Below are 20,987 nucleotides of genomic sequence, written 5' to 3' on the forward strand. Positions count from 1 at the left end.
CTCAACAAAGATCAAACGGGAACATCTATAATTGTAAGTAAATATCGAAATAATTCAATGAATGCATTATTTTTCCAAAATAAATACCAAAACAGTGCAAAGGATTGTCGCTTTTATACTTACTACCCTGCGTACTGTGACACTGTTTTAACATAATCTTGGTGCATTAATTAGTTCCAAAGCAAATAGAAAATAGTAAATAGTAAATATAACACAAAATACAAATATACTTGTCTTATATTATAACAAATATATGATATATGATATGTTGACAAATTGGACAACGTGGAGGAAAACCATTTTTTGCTTCTGACACAAAATTATTTTTATTCACCGGGGGTGTTTTTAAGACATACATGTTCCTGTTTTAGTTGTCACTAATTTCTTTGCATCGTTGTGTACGTAGAAAAGCTAAAAAACAACAACATGATGTATTAGTAGTGGTAGATTTTTAGGGGTGTCGCACCCATGGGGGATATGGGTGTCCCATGCCCCTCCTATGTTTGACTCTCACTTTTCTTTTCTTTTTTTTTTTTTTTTTTTTTTTACAATAAAGTGACAAATGTTAGTTGTATTATATACATATATATGGGCCACTAGAAAATGGACGGTGGGCCGCAAACGGCCCCCTGACCCTCGTTTGGACACCACCGGATTCGATTGTGATCCTGCCCGAGAGATCACGCTGTAAAAAGTTGCACAGGCCATCAGAAGTTAAAAAACAAAACCAAAGTAAATTGGCAATCACATGATATTTTATTTGTGACTTAACAGTGGCACGGGTACAGTGTATGGGAGAATAGACGTACAAAAGTCCCTTTTTTCTCTTTTTCATATTTCTTAAATCCATAAATAAAATGTACAAAATAGTTTGGACTATTTCATGTTTTCTTACACAAGCAGGGGGTACAGTTTTAAATCGTAACTCAAGACGTTTATAGTGAACTTTCTATTGATTGATATAAATAAAATCATTTCAGCGGTCGGAGTCAGTGGGGCGGACATCGAGTGTTCCCGAAAAGCAGAAGGTGAAAACAACGAAGAGATGTCATCTATTTAGCAGAAAAATGCCCGTGAACGTTTCAAGAAGAGCCCTGGAGACATTCTCTTCCTTTTTCTTTTCCTCAAAACGAGGGAGACCGACGGGTACAGCAGGCCTTATTTTGATGGAGCGTCTAACACAGATTCACAGTTCATATCTCACCAATCAAACATAAACAAAGACATTTCCCGAAAAGAAAAATGGCAGCAAAAGAGCAAAAACAAACACCCAGATGTCAAAGGCTGATGTGCATCCCGGAGCGCTTTTGTATGGCACGGAGACTAAAGCCGGGAAGATTTATTTTCGACTAAATAAACAGTTTGGCAAATTGTATTTGTACAGTGATGCTAAATGCATTTTGTGTTGATTTGTTGTCAGCAGCCAGAACAGAAAGTCTACTGAAATAACACAAACGGTGTTAATGTGTTTCAGAGCGAAAAGAAAGCTGCAAACAGCTGAGAGCGCTAAATCCACTCCAAGTCGGCTCATGCAAACGGACCGATGGACTGACACGGAGACACCATGAAAACATCATCCGTCGGCTCACAGTTCTTCTCACAGTCTTTGCAGAGTGAGGGTCAAACATTGACAAATTGTTAAAAAATGGAAACGATTCGTGAGCAGCGACATCGCAGCCGTTTGAGTTGTCCTCGTAGACACGAGTGCAGTGGCCTCCCGCTGCAACTATCGGGTCCAAGGTGAAAGGTCACTTCCTGGCTGAAAGGTTACTCGATTGGATGACAGCGCCACAGGCTGAGTTCGTTATGTGGCCAACAAGTTTGAGGCTCAAACGAGAACAAAAACAAAAGAAAAAAACAGAGTCAAGTCTTTGTGATCCGTTTGTTGGAAATGTTCATAGCCACTCGTCTGTCACTTTTTCTTGAGGTTTTTTTTTCAAGCTTCAGTTTTGACCTTCACAGCCTCGACCTCCTAAAGAAGAAGAGCAGCCATGACGCTCGGTGTCATTACAAATATGACCGTTAGATGGCGACATTCAGCCTTTCTCCATTGGGGGAAGCGAAGAGGAGAACATGCAGGGAAGCCTTATGGACTAATTGAAGTTTCCAGATGTGAGCAAAAGGACTCACTCGACCGCCCCGGGGGGAACAAAAATAAAAACGGAGAATGTAGAATGTAAGGGTAATAAAATAACCGAGAGACTAATTACATGGAGATGAAAAGAGCAGGACAGATAGGACACGAAGGGAAGTGTTCGATCGATAAATCAAGAATGCTGACATACCCGCTCCGGTGTTGTCTAGCTGTCGTCCTGCGGCCTCGCCCGATCCTCAGATGGATCGCAGGCGCCATCGGGCAAAGGAGACGTTGGCATTGCGGCAGCAGAGCCCTGTCCGAGAGAAGCTTGCATGTTTACCAACTTCTAGCTCAACATTAGGGAAAAATAAGCTTTTTATCTTGTCACATATAAGCTGATAAAATTATTTTTGATTAGAGCCCCTGAACTGGCTTGACATTTTTGCTGTAAATAAGGCGAGCGCAACGCTACTTAGCCATCTTAATCACATGACCTTCTCTTCGGTGTGATTAAACATGATGTGGTTTAGAACCGATCATCCATACGACGATGATCGATAAGTACTGCACGCGACACTAGCCAGTTGTTTTATTGACAGATTTGTGGCCCACGGGCTTCGGAGCTTTACCGATCGCTCCTCCTCGGCACGGCTGGAGTCGACGTTTGGGGGATCTGCGGCTTGGGCGGGGGGGCGGTCTGACGGAGAGCTCTGCTGAGGAGCTGGCGTGGACGCTGAATTGAAGACAAAGACAAACACGGCAACAAACAAACACACTCAGCATATATTTTACGTCATAAACGTTTCGTGATGAAAAAAAAGTGCAAGCAGACGGTGATTTCGTTTGCAGGCGTAACACTCACGTGATTCAGTCGATGGCGATGCGGTGGGACCCGGGCTCAAGGTCATCCGAGACAGATCAAGGTCACCGCCTTCGTCTTCCGGAGCAGCAGGGGGCGCCGACTGATGACCGCACACCAGCGTGTCGGTTCCGCCCACGAGGCCCGGGGCGGCGGACCCCGCCCCCGACGTAGACGGGCACTCCCCCGTGTCCGAGTCCACGCCCGGGCCGTCTTTTCCCAGGCTGAGTCGCCTCTGAAGCGGGGCGGGGTCGGCGGCGTGCTGCGGGCTGGCGATGGCCGAAGAGGGGGCGGACAGGTCGCAGGCTTGGGGGCGTACGGCGGTAATGGGCACCAGGCTTTGGAGCACGGCGGCCGGGACGGCGTGGCCCCCGACGCCCACGGTTTGGGCCGGCACGTAAGCCGCCATGGCCGCCCACTGCTGCTGGCTGGCTCGGAAAATGTTGGCCTGGCTCCAGATGACGGGCTGACCTCCGGGCAGAACTTGGGCCACCTGCAGGGGCCCCTGCACGGGGAAGGCCAGAGTCTGCGTCTGGCCGGCAAACGGCTGCTGGGCCCACTGGGACGCCTGCACGGCGCCCATGGTCATGTAACCTGGCGAGGAGAAGGAAGCGATGCACATTACAGCTGAAGAAGCGGGCCATGCTTGACTAAATGACCTCTGGAAATCAATTTGTGTTGCAAGGAAAGAAATTCAGCATGTTCATTTCTGCATAGCTTTCCTCGTGTGATTTATTTCCAGAAGAGCATTCGCCAAACTCATTTAACAAAATGTTGTGGAAACACTTAGCAAATATCAGTGAATTGATAAACCATGCCCCCATGGACAAGAATGAATAATGCTGCTTCCTTCAGTCGTCGGTCAGCGTAAGAGTCTTGCTAAACATAAATCGGGTGCTACATTATCAGTGTTATCAGTGCTCACAACGTCCTTTGGGAACCGCTGCATCAAACAGCATCTCCACAGATTCCAGCATAGTGTAAATACTGTATGTCATACAAACAATTAAAAAAAAAAAAAAAAAGCACTAAAACCACCCCCCCCCCCCCCCGCTTTTCAAGGTTCAGCACCAGAAAACGCTGTCTTCCATCCCAATGATTCTCAGCTGGTGGGCCACCGAGAGCTGGTCAAAATTACAGGGGGTCCGCAGTTTATAACGGCACCGACATACGACATTCCGAAGTTACGGATGGCGCAACAACACGTTTTTCGGCATTCAAGAAGGTACGCTCACTCGCTCACTTAGCACTCTATTGACTGTTTTTCATTGGATTGTTTGAAATTGACACCCTATCAACCTCATACAAATATTTACTGTAATTATGATTTTAATACTGCGCCAGCATAGGTTAGTGATAGACTATGACGCGTTTCCACTTCCAAATTTCCTAAAAAGAAGATCAAGTATTGCTGTTAAACTTCCCTAAAAAGAAGAGTTCAGTGCCAAGATATTTCGTTTTTGTACATGCAGTTGTCATATGTTCATCATCATCTTTTCAATAAGGGGCTCTCAAAGGCACTTAGAACATGTAAGCATGTGAAATATGTAAAATACTATCAATGTTTTCAAAGGCTAGTTTTGAAAAAGACATTGTTCTTCTTATCAGGGTTAGCACCTAACCCTATTTTTCATATTTCAGTGGCGGTTTGGTCACTCACCTGACGGCACAGAGGTGGGGCTGAAGGGGGCGTACATGTCGGCAGGATTGTGCGGCTGCTGCTGGCGGCTGCTCCTGCTCGGGTCCAGCGTGTTGGCGGGCGACGGGGGCATCTGGGAGAGAACGTGGCAAGGAACACAACTTTATCCAAGTCGTCTTGTCTTTATTCGGCAGTACACTTGCAGATAAAACTATTGAACGGTGGCTTTTCACAGCGCGATTCCCTCAAAGGTATGGGCTTCATACCCTCCACATCTGCAACTGTATCTTTCTGGCCCGAAAAGAAAACATACTATTTAATTGACTGTTATTGATTTATGTATTTAGCTGAAAACCATTAGCTTATGCTGTAGCAGTTTGCTAATCTCCCTGCAGGTCCACAAATAATCAAAAACACAAATAATAGATTCGTACAACACATTATACACAAAATACAAGTAAACAACATTAACACAAAAGGCACCGATTATTCATCTGATAAGATGAAAACATTACATTATTTTGATTCGTAAGGAGCACCTCATGAAAAGAGTATCAAATAATAATAATACAACCAAATCAAAATAGTTCGAAACAATTCAAGTACAATAAAACAAAATAAAGCACCTGACATGAACTACATAGCGAGTGTAGCTTTAGTTTCTTTTTAAAGCAGATCTTACTTTTTTTCATGGCGGAAAAAAAATAATAAATTAAAAAAAAAAGGTTGTTCTTGCAAAGGCTTGTATAATATCCCCATTGACTGCCTTCCTGGTGTTGTGGTTAGGGACAGTTTTCCAAAAAGTAATTTGATTTCTCAGGAACTCAGGTCTGTGTGCTTGCAGTGTATTGCTGAAAAATATCGCTGAGGCTTGAACCTGCTCGTAAGGACAGAAAGGACTTTGAATGTCATCCTTCTTAATCAGATCATTTGCTTGGAATCAAATGTGAGCGTCAACGCGTACGAGCACACCGACAAGATGTTTGCTTGTGCGTGGGCAGCACTCACCGAGGGAGGAGTGGACATGTCGCCGAAAAGATCGAAGTGGTTGATATTCTATGAAAGTAACCAAGGGAGAGACAGCAAAAGTACAGTGACACATCACGAAATGGAACATTCAATAGTCATACATTGTTGAATTCATCACCACATAGACTAGCGCGGCGGTGGTGGTGGTGGTGGTGGTGGTGGTGGAGTTGGCGGGTGGGGAACGGGGTGGGACGGCTATTCACTCAGGCATTTGCGCCGTGCATGGAAAGAAACTACTACGCCTTTGTTCCATTATCAGAAAATGGATCTCGAATGGGCCTTTCACGGCTCGCTATAATAGAGTGGGTAAAGGGCTATTCAGTCCCATAAAACAGACTGATTAGATATTCTTGCGTCTGCCAATCAGAAGGGTCCTATGAGAGTCTGACCTGCTTTAGAATGCTGATGCTACCGTGTGAGCGATCTACTCGAGATGGATGAAGGGAGAAGCTCCTGGAAGCAGCAGACTGAGACAAAAGAGGCCACATTATGAGCAGAGATGACCCTCGCAGGATGGGGGCACGGCTATTATCGAAGCTACGGAAGAGCTACGTCGCATGAAATGTATCTGGGGCCATGCATAAGCAGACAATGAATCACCACAAAAGCACAGAAAACACAAGGATTTACATGCTGTAAATAAAGTGCTGCATGTGGAAACAAATAACATTCCTCGAACAGAAAGAAAGAAAGAAAGAAAGAAAGAAAGAAAGACATGGGAGACATCCCAGCAATCAGTGTCGCTGCAAACGGGTCTTTTATGTCCTCTTTGACATAACGGATCTCGCAGTTTGCACTTTGTGACCACCGAGGGCTCGCAGAATGGCTCGGAGTTTGGAGAGAAGTAAACAAGTGTGCACAGAGGGCTCTCCCTGCAGGCACTCACACACATCAGGGGAGCTCTTGACTCGGGAAAAGCTCCGACTGAATGATCAGACAAGCAGTAACACTTAGAGATATGGAGCGGCTGCGACTTCGACGAGCACGGGGCTGTAGGGAGGAGTGAGACAGTGAGGGGGCGGGGCCAGTTATCTGTCTAATAATGCTGAGCAACAAGCACAACAACAATAGTGAGAGAGAAGCACTCTGCTAGGATTTGTTCTATTCAGCAAATGTCTAGAAGAAATGTTTTTCTAAGGAATTGGAGAGGTTGTTGCTGCATGATGGATGAAATGAAATCTTTTTGGGGTTTGAATGGATGGGGGGAAAATGCTTTCAGTGTTTTCTTAAATGAAGTCAGTCTAATGCTAAATGCGTTGCTTCTCAGCTTGACGGTGGACTACACGAAGGGCTCTATTTTCGTAGACAGCGTATCTGCGGCGGGGCGCAAAAGCCGGCGTATCCTGATTTTCGTGCAAGTCCAAAGCTGGCTGCGCATGTTTGCCAATTTGTCTGCGACAAGCTGGGCTTTCTGGAGCAGCGAGGGTGCCTCCTTTGACATGCACTGGGCGCACTCACAATTTGGTGGCAGGTTGTCGGTCTAAACTTAAGCCTGCTGAGACCACGTCTAAGTCCGGCACAGTCGGTAGACCTCTGGTCTAACTCAACTTTGGTGAATTTGATTTGTGGTGCAGGCAGACAGATACGCGAGCCTTGCTGGATGTCAGACATACTTCATTCCTAAATATGTGGAACAGCAGGCATCAAACCCTCTGAATCATTGTAGAAATCAATTCAGTGAATCCATTATTATTATTATTATTTGTCATCATTATTATATTTTGGAAATCATTCCACATGGCCTGCACAGCTATGTGAGGTATGTGTGTGTATTTGATAAGGGTACCCGCTCTCTCCTTGTCTGTTGCCACACCAGCCAAAAGCAGTGACAATGCGAGACTGTTATTGCGCAATATTTCAAGGGGATGAGAGGAGCCGCTTCGATTGGACATGATTGAAATCGGCTCTTACGCCCACAGCGGTGCAGACCTCCGTCTTTTAAATATGCCTGCTTGCGTTCATTTGTGAAATTAGCAACACCCGGTGCAACGCGCCTCCACGCAGATTGACGGCAGCCGCCAGAGGCGGAGCTTCGTGGCGTCCAGGGGCGGCTGCTCCCGATAGAGTGATTGTTACGAATAGCGCCCCCACTTTGTCCACTTTGTTTTTGGCCAGCGCACCCAAAACTTTAGCGGCTGCGCCCCTGCAGCCCGCTGCGCCGGATTTACACCGGTCACAAAAATAGAGCCCAAAGACTAAATGGCTACACTCCATGCAGCTCAAACCATCAACACCCCACCTACAAACCTCACATCATCGTCCTCGGAAGGTAGATGGAACTTATTTATCCAGTGAACTGGATCAGACAAACGATATGCTGATTTTGTCTGGACCACCTGGCCAAAACCGGCATCCTATTTTGAACAGCGCTGGATTCTGGATTTCTAATGTCCTGTGAACTTGCAGGCACGTCATGTCTACAGTTGATCAACAGTTGTCAGATTTTCTTCAAGAGGATCCTAAAGAGAGGTTTGCCGGTGGAGGCGTACAGAAACAAATAATAATCAAAATAAAAGAACACCTACAGTCATGAAATGGCGTTTTGGGACATCATAGATGCCTTCCTTCTGCTGACTGGTTGGGACCTGCATTGGATCGGAGGTCGGTTCAAATGTAAATAGCATGGCAACACTGTTTTCCTTATTATTTAGCAAGATGACTATTTCATATCAGGAGCTGAAAGTACTGTCTACCGAAGTTTAAAAAGCTTAACGACATCCATTTTGATTCAGTCCATTTCTGATGTAATTCTATCTTTCGGAGCGATGGGATTTTTTTGCAAATTCTACAGTAGTGCTGCTGAATCCATTCTAGTTCAATCAATATTGATTGCAAACAACGGCTGAGCCTGTCGGGTGACTATTAAGAAAAGCTATCGTTATTCTGCACAAAGAGAGCTTCTCTGCCAAAAACAAATTGCCTGAGCTAATACAGTATTTCTCTCTTCTCTCCCTGCGCTGGTTAACTTTTGCTTCTGTTTTTTTTCCCCCCAAAGTCTATTGAGCTTGTTTCACTGTCAGATCAAATGGCATGGCATGCGGTTAATCTCTCATGCTCTCTTTCTCTGCATCTTTCATCTTCAGAGGAAGATACAGAGAGGCCAAAAGAGGAGGAGGAGGAGAGCAGCAGAGAGAAAGGAAGGATGGCAGGAGAGCGTCAAATTAAGCCGTACAACAGGTCCCCGAAGTCCGAGCTGCTCCTTCAAATGGTCTTAGAGACGGAAATAAGTCAAAAGGCCTAAATCGCATCAATGAAACTGACCTCGACTGTGCTTGCAGCGCTGAGATGCAATTTGAGGCTTTTCGCTTGACATCTCAAACACAAACTTCCTTCACTGCCTTTCATTCTCTTCTCGCTTAAAACAAAAGCCCTTCGACACCAGATTTAAACCTGAATCTGCAGAAATGTCTCATAGTGATGAGCTGGACAGGCGGTTGCTGTTAGTACTATCATCATCTATCAGAGGGCATATCATAAGGGAGAAGAAAGGGGCGATGCTTTGTCTTTGTACCTGATAAACGCTCTCCTCTGACTGGGGGCCACTCAGGGGTTCGTGTCCAGCCTCAAACACTATGTACTACAGAACAAGGTGTAGAAGTGCACAGAGAGGAGACACATGGGAGGTTTGCATGTAAAATCCAGATGACGGAGGGGTGCCACACGATGAGAAAAAATGAGGGCACACGGGGGGAGCGGGGGTGTGGGTGGTATCAAGTGGGGAGTGAAAAGAGAGCAGGGAGGGTGCAAAAAACAAAGTGGAGGGAGCAGAGGAGAGAGGAGTGGGGGCATGAGGAGAGAAAGAAAAAGAGGTGGGAAGAGGAAAGAGCACAAGTAGAATCAGTCAGCCAGCAGTTCATAGCAATGTGGACCCGAGGTCAAAAGCAACATGAGGCTCGACGTCGTCGACAGACGCCACGGCTCAACATTCACAAATCGGGCCTCATCTGTATTTGTTTCACGGACAACATAATGTCATGTTATGGACCTCAAATTAAATGAATTGCAAAACATACACATTCCTTTCTGTCCTAAAAAGATTGATAGCTCTGTTGACATGAAATTGATTTCTCAGTTAGGAAACATTGGGTGTTTAAAACGAACCACCTGTTTCCTCAAAGCCAATCAGCAAAGACAATTACTGATACTATTTTAATGACATATCTTTTCAATTGAACTTTGTGGGTTTTTTTTTGGGGGGACTATTTGGAAACGGTCACAAAGCAATGAAGTCTTCCAATATACTACATTGATATATTTTCATTTTCAAGTACAGTATATCAGTTAGTTTTGTACTGATACAGTGTAAAGCATAATTTTTCCTCACTGTAGAATGCGTCACACACACCATCAGTATCAAAGTGATTTCTTCAAACTGTTTAAAAAGTAAATGTCGAACTATTCCTTTGAGTCGCTGGCTGCGTGGCTGGAGTTTTGTCAAAATAACGCTGCAAAATGAATGACTGTACAGATATTCAAGAGCAACAAACAAGATGATTTGGGGGGTTTGAACGTAGGAAGTCCGAGTAAGGGTTAGCGTTGTCTGTATTCAGTGTGAGCAGAAACACAGAAACATAACATCGAGTGCAGCCAAAAAGAGGGGTAAGTCACAATTCTGGGTGGGAGCAAATCTTTTGGAAGAAGGTGGAACACTAACACAGATCAACAAACATAAAAAATATGGTTTTACAACATCGCACTGGCAAAATGAAGTTGAATGGTGAAACAAAATTGTCCGCAAAGCTGTTCCGCTGAGTGGTGAAACGGATGAATCATTCATTTGAGCAGATCAGTGACCAGATAAAGTATGCAAATGAAGAATCAAAGAGTCTAATTCCCACGAGTTAAAGAGAAGCTGCAGCAAAGCAAGAAAACCACGAGGGTTCTTGCAATGTGTGCCGACAAACTTACCTGGTAAACTGGATCATCTACTTCGTCCTCCAGGATGGTCTGTGCGGCAGGAGGACAGAAGGCACACGACATGTTTTACAGCAATAGAGGGTGAAAATAATAGAGCTTTTTTTTTTTGCCAGCAGTCATATGCGTACACATAATTTGGTGTCACGTTCAGTACAGCTCCTGTTTCACCACAAGTGCAATGTCATCCAGTACAGGAGAAGCTGTATTTCAAACATCGTCCTTGACAAATATAATTTTTTGGGACACTTTATGAACACGATTGGTTTTTCGCTGGGTTGTATAGAGCGGCTCCTCACCTTATTAGCAATGGCAGCATTTGATGCATTCGTATGTGTGAAGCTCATTAGACTAGTACGGTGTTTCTAAAAAAGTGAGTGTGGGAGTGTACACAGTATATTGTGCGCATGTCAAAGTCACATTGATCTTGTGTGAGTGAATTGTTATGTGGGATCATGCCTCTGAATGCGAAATATAACAACAATCTTTTTTTTTTTTTTTTTTTTTATTTTTTTTTTTTTTTAAGTCCTACCTGGTAGACGGCCTGCTCACAGTGTTTGTCCTTCTGGGCCTTTTTCTCCATCTCCTCCCGCTGCTTAATGTCGTAGATGAGCGTAAAGAGGTCACGCAGGTCAATAATGAGAGGCTCCGCCTGTGCAGAGGAGTGAAAATCGAAGGAAGATGGTGTTAGAAATGGGGAGTAACCCAGTTCATCCAGGCAAGAGGAGGATTTGGAGATGGAAGACAAATGCAGTATGTCCTAAATTGTGTATTGCTGTTTATTAATATATTCATTTAACAATATGTTTATTATTGGTGATGTAGCTTGAATTGGTCTATAAATGTACACTGCAGTTCAGGGAGGGCTGTTTCTAATATTTTGGGTGCTTTATTTTGAGAGTCAAAATATTGGAAAAAGATGTCTCATTCACTCGGTGGGACAGTGGAGCATTTGGTTAGCACGTCTGCATCACAGTTGAGAGGTTCTGGGTTGGAATCCCGGCTCAGGCTTCTGTGTGTGTGTGCGTGGGTGCGCTATGTGTGCGCGCGAGCGTGTGTGTTTTCTTCAGGTACTTCCACTTCCTCCAACGTTCAACATGTTGCATGTTACCAATGTAATTTCTTACTAGCTGTCTGCGACCTACTTTTGGGGCCCGACCCACCAGTTGAGAATCACTGCTCTAACGTGTTCAAAGGTTTGAAATTGAGTGTGAATGTTTTTATGTCCCCTGGGATTGGCTGGCAACCAGTCCAGGGTGTACCTCGTCTTTTGCCAGCTGGAATAGGCTCCAGCTCACCTGTGACCCTAATGAGGCCACGTGGTCAAGAAAATGGGATGGTATTTATGCATTTGGTGTTCAAATGTAGTTTCTAAGGAGTATTTCATGTTATTGCCACAGACATGTTCATAGCTTACATTTATATAACAGCTTTCAAGGGCTCCAAGAAAGCTTAATAATATCTCATGGAGGTAGATAAATCTCTAAATAAGAATATATACTCAACAGATATACAACCCCAATTCCAATGAGGTTGGGACATTGTGTTAAACATAAATAAAAACTGAATAAAATGATTTGCAAATCATGTTCAAGCTATATTTAATTGAATACACTACAAAGACAAGATATTTAATGTTCAAACTGATAAACGTTATTGTTTTTAACAAATAATCATTAACCTAGAATTTTATGGCTGCAACACGTTCCCAAAAATCTGGGACAGGGTCATGTTTACCACTGTGTTGCATCACCTTTTCTTTGAACAACATTCAATAAATGTTTGGGAACTTAGGACACTAATTGTTGAAGCTTTGTAGGTGGAATTCTTTCCCATTCTCGCTCGATGTACAGCTTCAGCTGTTCAACAGTCCGGGGTCTCCGTTGTCATATTTTACGCTTCATAATACGGCGCACATTTTCAATGGGAGACAGGTCTGGACTGCAGGCGGGCCAGTCTAGTATCCGCACTCTTTTACTACGAAGCCACGCTGTTGTAACACGTTCACAATGCGGTTTGGCATTGTCTTGCTGAAATAAGCAGGGGCGTCCGTGAAAAAGACGTTGCTTGGATGGCAGCATATGTTTCTCCAAAACCTGTATGTACCTTTGAGCATTAATGGGGCCTTCACAGATGTGTAAGTTACCCATTGGCACCAACACAGCCCCATACCATCACAGATGCTGGCTTTTGAACTTTGCGCCCATAACAGTCCGGATGGTTCTTTTCCTCTTTGGCCCGGAGGACATGGCATCCACAATTTCCCAAAACAATTTGAAATGTGGACTCGTCTGACCACAGAACAGTTTTCCACTTTGCGTCAGTCCATCTTAGATGAGCTCGGGACCAGAGAAGCCGGCGGCGTTTCTGGGTGTTGTTGATAAATGGCTTTTGCTTTGCATAGTAGAGTTTCAAGTTGCACTTACGGATGTAGCGCCGAACTGTATTTACTGACATTGGTTTCCTGCAGTGTTCCTGAGCCAATGCGGTTATATCCTTTACACATTTATGTCGGTGTTTGATGCAGTGTCGCCTGAGGGATCGAAGGTCACGGGCATTCAATGTTGCTTTTCGGCCTTGCCGCTTACATGCAGTGATTTCTCCAGATTCTCTGAACCTTTTGATGATATTATGGACCGTAGATAATGAAATCCCTAAATTCCTTGCAATTGTACGTTGAGGAACATTGTCCTTAAAGAGGTGAACCTCGCCCCATCTTTGCTTGTGAATGACTGAGCAATTCAGGGAAGCTCCTTTTCTACCCAATCATGGTGTCCACCTATTCCCAATGAGCCTGTTCACCTGTGGGATGTTCCAAACACGTGTTTGATGAGCATTCCTCAACTTTCTCAGTCTTTTTTTGCCACCTGTCCCAGCTTTTTTGGAACATGTTGCAGCCATAAAATTCCAAGTTCATGATTATTTGCTAAAAACAATCAAGTTTATCAGTTTGAACATTAATTATCTTGTCTTTGTAGTGTATTCAATTAAATATAGGTTGGACATGATTTGCAAATGGTTGTATTCTGTTTTTATTTATGTTTAACGCAAGGTCCCAAATTCATTGGAATTGGGGTTGTATAATATATGAATGATATTATGAAAGACAGAAGAATTGGCAAGTGCTTCTGTCAAAGTACTCACCGATTGGGCAGTCTTGATGGCGACAAACCTGTGGTGGCCCTCCTTTCCGCAAACGTAGCCAAAGGCCCGGTGGTCCCTGGTGTCCTTGGCAATGTAGCTGATTTCATGGACGGAGTGCTGATGCTGGAGCACCTGGACGAAACGGGCGGAGAAAAAAGGTTTAGTCTCGTCAATATGTAGCATTAAGGTCTATTTGGGTATGAATTGACAATCATGCATGGCTAATCATCAACTTGGTAACGAGCTGATCAGGGTGTAGCTGGTTACATATCAGATACTAGACACCTTTAATTACAGTACATAACTGTGTGTCATTCAGTGATACTTAATAATACATGTGTTATTAACAGAACGAAAGTGGAAGGAAAATGAAGGAATGAATTGACAAATACATGCTCAGAAAAAAATGTATAATGTCAAAATGCTGCATAAAGGCTATGTGATAGCCTCCAAAGGCTCCTTTCTAAGAACTCGACAAATGTGGCCTTCTTTCCTTATTTGTTCGAACGACACGCCGCTTCTGCACATTCTTTGCGCACCACAGCTCAAGCCTGAAAAAAAAAAAAGTTCAATATGCTGAACAAAGTGGCGTGAAAGAGGAGTGCTAGAGGACTCTGCATCTTTTGCAGAATTGTCAAAAAAACAAACAAAACAAAAATGTACCGGCATTACCAGATAACTTTATTGCTCAGTGACTGTTTTTTTGTCAATGTCTTTCTGTCTCCAAAGTGTTCTCTGTCAATTGACTGTCTGTTGTCGTACTAGAGCGGCTCCAACTACTACTACAAATTCCTTGTGTTTGATTCTGATTCTGAGATTTCACTTTGAAATGTCGGATCTGGTGGTGTTACTAATGCTAACGTGCATTGGGACATGTATGTAAATGTTACATTGACATTAGAGCTACCAAGGACATCCATTATTGTCATTATTATCAAAGACAAAGGTGGGCGGTTCGTGGTTGCCATGACAATACCATAGATTCTCCTTGATACAGGCTTGCGCACCATAAAAACATTATGTAGCGCCCGCTTGTCCTCATTAGGTTCCCGGGTGAGGCGAAGTCTTTCCCAGCTCAGGCAGAGTACGCAATAAGGTGATTTCAAGTCATCAATTCACCTAAAATGTCGGCATATGTTTTTGAAATGTGGGAGGAGGTCAGAATATGCGGAAAACAGCCCACTATTACACCGGGCTGCCTGTGTAAAATGATCAAATATTGCTGAGACTAGTAGAAACTGGACTGAACCGTTTTTCTGAGTGAGTACGAAGATATCAGGTGGTAAATTAAAAACAAAAACAAATGGAAACACACACAGACACTGGATTTTTTTGAGGTGGGCGGGGGCCTGTCACTCGCGCACACCCACTTGCCTCCCCGCTATTAGCGGAGATAAGCTCAAGCGCAGGGGGGAAGCTCTATATTAGACAAATTCAGCGGGGAGCACGGCGAGTGTTGCCCGAATTAAAGTAGAATACAAAACTAATACGACTCCATTCAGCGGAGAATCATGTCAGCTTTACGTAAAGTGTCCCCATCAAAACGCTTAGCGCCTGCGCGGGAGTGATCCCCATCTCCTCCATAATAACTCAAGAGAGATATTACGTGCGGAGCGTTATTTACCACCAGCAATCGGTGAATTAAATGACGAGCATTAGGAGACATGATTTGCAGAACAACAAATAGGCTCGTCAAACGTGCTGAGCTTAATGGCACGCCACGAGCGCGTCAGTTATCTACAAAATAGATGTTATCGTAGACAGGGCTCGAGGTGGAGGTTTGTGGCACGGAGGTCGAAAGCTACGGGACAAATGCTGCATAATTATAAGTTTAGCACAGCTGAGGTGGAGCCGCAGTGTAATTAGTATTAGTGGCAATGATCATTAAGGGGTGGAACGGCGTGCTAATTATCAGTTAGCTCTGATGAGCAGACCAGGCCTATCTCGGTGACACGATGCCGCAGGATGAGGGGGGGAGGCGGGCGAGGCGGGCCTCTCGATCTTCCCGTAATGGAACAGCGGGCCTGCCAGCTCGCCAAAGGGAAGAAGGCCAAGATGGAGGTGGAGACAGCCCGTCTCCTAACATTAGCATAGTATTGCTCATTGCACTATGCGGCATCGTTAGCAGGCAGACTGGGCCTGAGTGATCTGAAGCGCTTCTTCAAGCATATCGTTGCTCTTACTGGGATAGAAGTTCAACCCGTTTAATTCAATTAGCTAACGCCAAAGATCTGCCATCATCACTCACCGGCCGGAGTAGATTCACTCTATGAGGAAGCCAGTGATAGAAATGATCAGGATAACCTTGTGAATTTTCCCTCTCCTGTGTTGCAGGATGTCGTTTTATGCCAAGCACACAAGATGGCGGCCCTGGCAGTCATTATGTAGTCAAGTGTACAAACATCTGCCCTCTGGATGTCCTACGCTGCAGCTTCCCAGTACAGCAGCTGGCAGAGAACTCCCGGTGCAGCTGGGATGAACAAACACGCCTCCACCTCCCCTCGCTGACTTGATACTCACCCCTGACCGTTCACAGTAAATCTTGATCCCTCCGAAAGAGACCGTCAAGAAGACTCTCTGCTTGTGTTCTCCTTTGGAACGTGCCGAGGAAGCCATGCCCTGCAGGAGATCACAAGCATGGACGTGAGCAGGTGAGAGCATGAGACGCAAAGCTTTCGTCTACAGTTTCCCACTCAGGTGAGTGCCTGATGGGGGGCAACAGATGTTAGGGTGACAGCGCTTACGTAAGGCGTGATAGGACAGCGTGTTCTTTCTGACGCCTTTTCTGAAAGCATCACTCTCAGAGGAATTCACATCACCTTGTGCAGCGAGTTGTATTATAATTGCCGTCTTTTACCCCTCCAAGGCCCATTTTTCCCATTTTCTTCAAGAAGGTCTACTGCACTTCATCGTGACACACGTACGTGAGAACAATAAGTGGAGATTTGCTGACAAAATGCAGCGACCCGCTCGCTCCAACAACTCGCACGTTTCGCTGACTGAACAACCGAGACAGCCTTTGAAGTCTGCTTTTTTCCCCAGGGAACAGCTCGACTCTAATTAAAAAAAAAAAAAAAAAAAAAAAAAAAAAAAAAACTTAACATTTCCACTATGTTCCTTTTGACGCAACCAGTGTGCTTGAAGTGTCTTTCAAGAACAAAGGTTGCCCGAGAAGAAAAGGAAGGAGAAGAAAAGACCTGCCTAATGTCTGACAAACCACAGCGACATTAACGAGTGGCCGACCTCATCCGTCTGTAATCCGTCTCTCTTCACCTCAAAACTTTACAGCTCAGCTCATGTTTGACATCCAGGTCTTTCCGATTTCTTTCATCTGCACTCGACTGACAAAAGCAAAGAGACACACAGCATTTCGCAATCCAGACCCGCGCTTGACTCTTGGTTAATTAGCATTATTAAATTTGGCAATCCCTCTGTCCTCTGAGATTCTAGTCCTCCTTCTGGTGGACTGTGTCGGTGGGGCTGGAGCGATGCTGACCTCGACTCTGGATGTAATGGATCACGAGGGCAATACTGCGATGACCTCCTCAATTCCACCGACATTCTTTCCAATTGCGAAGCAGCGTCTGGGAACTTGGAAGTTGACTAATCTACTGTATCTCTGAGGCTAAGTGTGCCAAGGTGGTTAAAAAGCTTCTTAGTGGCAGCGACCGGGTTGTGGATGAGATCTGCCCAGAGTTTCTCAAGTGCCCAGATGTTGTGGGGCTGTCTTGGTTGCAATGCGTCTGCAATGTCACATGGACATCGGCAACGGTCAACTGGGACTCTGCTTTGTGGAAAGGATGCGGTTCTGTTGGCTTCACAGGCCGTGATGTTCAACTCGAAAGCGGCTAGGATAAAAATCTTAGAACACGGTTCTCGGCCAGAAAAGGGTGAAGTGCCCGCTCAGGTTCAGGGATCAGAGATCCAGTGCCAAGTGGAGGAGTTCAAGTATCTTGGGGTCTTGTTCACAAGTGCGAGAAAAATGGCATGGGATATTGACAGACGTATCGGCGCGGAGTCCGCAGAGTTACGGACTCTGCATTGCAGGGGTGGGGTACAATATCGATCTATCGATGCATTGCAATACTTCTCCCCACCATCTGACGTTTGTGCTCATTTTGGGTTCCCCTGTAAATCTGGAAGACAGGAAAGGGACAAAAGACACTCGAAGCATGGTACGCAATTCGCAATTGAAGTACACTTTACTCTTTCAAAAGAGAGCGGTTGTCATGTGTTTACATTTGTACTCCATATGCACACAATTTAACTATTTGTGCATTTCTATTTCTTTCTGAATCGATATCAGAGCATTTCAATCAACTTCGAATCGAACCGAATCGTGAGGTTCTTAACAATGCGCAGCGTACTGCAGTTGTCTGTTGCGGTGAAGAAGGAGCAGCAACATTAGGCGACACTCTCGGATTCCCCTGGAAGAGTTGCCCGAAAGAAGTAAGTCTGGGCCTCTCTGCTTCTTTATGTTCTTGAATTGGAATAGAGGAAATAAAAGCTTATAGAAGGCTTTTAAGCTTCCTGCTCTTATTCTCAACACGATGACACACAGCCAATCTCTCTGAAACACTCCAATTTATTTTGGTGATAATTTGTTGTGGAAAAAAAGAGGCAGTGCTTATCCCAAAACGGGTCCACAGAGTGTATCTGCTACTTCCACAGAGCAGCAGTGGAGACGAGCCCAGATGAACAGCGCAAGCAATGGACCAACGGGAGAGTCGATAGCTGCTGTCAATCAGCCATCGCCTTCTCCATTTGGCGGATTAGATCTCACGGCAGTGAGAGGCGGCTCGATAGAGACCCTGTCCCCTCCTGTATCCCCAGTCCAGATAATAGCAGTTGCGTATTGACTACATGTGGCTGTTGGCCACGACTGCGTGGTGTCATATGGAGGGTAATGCTGAACAGACACAGAGCTCTGAGAAACAAAGAAGCTTTTTTTAGGGAGGAATAAAGCAACACAGAAGAAATTCATCCTGCAGGTGCACTGTACAACCTAATAAAGATTGTCTTTTTTTATTATTTCTTTTAAGAACTGACCAGACGGTCAGCTCTTAAAAGGGTTGAAGTGAATTGTAAACTGAGTGAGAAGGGTTACTCGTTCTATAGACAATACATACATGCACGCACGCACGTACACGCACACACTGAAGTCTGCACCTTGAGCTTCATCATGGAGTCCTGGCACAGCTTGTCCCCGCGTGCTGCTGTCACCTCATCAATCCCGATCAGCTTGGCCTTGTAGCGTACGCCATCTCCACGGAAACGCTTAATAAGCCCCGCCTCGGTGCGGTCCTGACCTGCGGCGGGAAGACAAAGAGGGAACGAGAGGACCGGGTGCGTGAGTCGGCCGCTCCGGCGTAAATATTTATGGAACGGGAAATGCAGACTGAATCATAAATTAGCGGCGAGGGAGGAAATAATGAGGCAAAACATGGTTGACTTGTCTTCACCCTCAGCCTCTTTTGGTGACGTCAAACCGGGCCGTGCCTTGACGGAGGCAGGATGGAGCCGCGAGCCGGTTTCGAGCGTGTCGACGTGACCTCGGGCTTTCTGTCCCCCCCGTGCAGATGATGATGATTGACACATGACACTGACATCCATTTTACAGATTTACAACCGTCATTAAAAGCGCCCGAAGCCCCGACTTGTGCGCTCGTCGGTCTGATAAACGTTGTCCCAAAACTTCCCATGCTGGCGACCCCCTCCGTGCGTACACGGAGAAGATTGTTCAACTCGAGCTCTCCGGCACCTTGGAGAAATGAACGTTTTCAAGGCCCACTGAATTCTAGGTCAGGAGAACATCACGAAACGGGCTGCTGCTTTGAGCTGCGGCATGTCAGCAAACATCAGAAGGTTAAATGGCAACGCCAATGCATGCCAACGTGACTTTTTCTCTCAATCTCTGGATTTTCAAGCTTAACAAAAGCGTTTTTCTTAATTTTGGGGAAAAAAAGGAAATGATCTGGGTTATTCAAATGAAGGCAAAGTCTTGGGTCTAATGCGAGCGCTTGTCTTGGCTATGCACACTCTCTCATTAATTCATGAGGGCACGAGCCTCCAAACGTTGGGGGAGGGCTTGACGATGCTAAAGTCATTAAAGTCTCAAAGCAAGTGAATGTCAAATCTAGGCCTAATTTCGACTTGTTTCGCTGCCAAAGGATGATGAGTCTTACATACAGCCGCGATGTACTCAACACAGCTCGTCACGCACACTTGAAACTGCTAGAGAACACTTCAATACATTTCATATATTGACAGAATATCTAGCGCATGCCCTCGCTTAAATCCTTCAGGAAACATGCAAATGAAATAAAATACCTCATGCTGTTCCTGATTCAAATGGTCCTTCGTAAAAGGGCTCCACACCATTCATACAGTATTAAGCACTCCATCCCAATTTTACTGACTCACACTGTAATGTGTCGTAAAATGCACGCTGCTCCAGTTGCATTTTAAACACCATCAGTCCGAGTCAGTACAACTCTCTCCGATGAGCTTCTACCAGATGTTCGGTGCCATTTGTTTCTTTACGTTCGACGTGCCATTTCCCCTCAAAACACTTCGAGAGAGATTTAGAGCTTTATGCAGAGATTCTCCCAAAAAGTAGGCCCTGCATACTGAATGAGAGTCGCCACACAGTGGCATAACTCGTGTGCAACGTGCTCTGGGTTCAGATCAAGACAAGCGAGTGTGCTGTATTTGAAGACGAAAGGGCTGCGAGGCATGCTGTTTCATGTTGTCACACACTGCGAGGAAGAGGAAAGCCTGTGTGTGTGTGTGTGTGTGTGTGTGTGTGAGGTGTGATGACACATATTCCTCTGGCTTTTTTTGGATTTACAATTACCCAAGGTTGAATGGTCCTCACAGCATTTCTGGCCCATGAGCCTGATGCTCATAATGCGCCTGACAGATGCTCGCCTTGAGTATTGTCTACTGTTAGTCTGCATCTAAGTGAATGCAAACACGGCACTGCACGCCCGCCATTGGGGAGTCCTGGTGGTCTGAAAGGGGTGAGAACACAACGGAGACCTTTGCCACGCCAGCTGCCCTTTCAAACAATGTTCGCAAATGCTGTGGAGCAGTTCGATATCAGCTGGACTGTAAAAGCTCTCACCAAATGCTACAATAGCCAAACTGGCTGCGGAACAGGACCGCAGAGAGAAGAATTACAGATCTGCACGCTGCTCCATACTGTTTCAGGGCTCGTCTCTCATCACACGAGAATGGGGACAGCGAGGGGACAGATGGCAGCAGATGGAGTGTCAGAAGTGTCCCTCCAGATACAAGGACTTGGCAACCACAAACTTTTTGTT

General features: G+C 45.2%; 1 protein-coding gene across 1 annotated transcript in view; it reads right to left on the reverse strand.

Moving 5' to 3' along the window:
* Positions 1-20,987, reverse strand: part of LOC133489218 (uncharacterized) — a 51,101-nt gene that overhangs the window by 6,779 nt on the left and 23,335 nt on the right. The window contains exons 3-15 of the mRNA XM_061798091.1: positions 18,832-18,971; positions 16,183-16,281; positions 13,663-13,794; positions 11,051-11,170; positions 10,513-10,551; positions 9,116-9,181; positions 8,130-8,189; positions 5,575-5,631; positions 4,597-4,708; positions 2,940-3,530; positions 2,707-2,810; positions 2,325-2,390; positions 1,542-1,548 (exon numbers count right to left, since the gene is read on the reverse strand). Coding sequence (XP_061654075.1) covers positions 1,542-1,548; positions 2,325-2,390; positions 2,707-2,810; positions 2,940-3,530; positions 4,597-4,708; positions 5,575-5,631; positions 8,130-8,189; positions 9,116-9,181; positions 10,513-10,551; positions 11,051-11,170; positions 13,663-13,794; positions 16,183-16,281; positions 18,832-18,971 — 1,593 coding nt within the window. The remainder of the gene's footprint in view (positions 1-1,541; positions 1,549-2,324; positions 2,391-2,706; positions 2,811-2,939; positions 3,531-4,596; positions 4,709-5,574; positions 5,632-8,129; positions 8,190-9,115; positions 9,182-10,512; positions 10,552-11,050; positions 11,171-13,662; positions 13,795-16,182; positions 16,282-18,831; positions 18,972-20,987) is intronic.

This window comes from Phyllopteryx taeniolatus, chromosome 14 (genome assembly GCF_024500385.1).
Source record: "Phyllopteryx taeniolatus isolate TA_2022b chromosome 14, UOR_Ptae_1.2, whole genome shotgun sequence".
NCBI classification, from domain to species: Eukaryota; Metazoa; Chordata; class Actinopteri; order Syngnathiformes; family Syngnathidae; genus Phyllopteryx; species Phyllopteryx taeniolatus.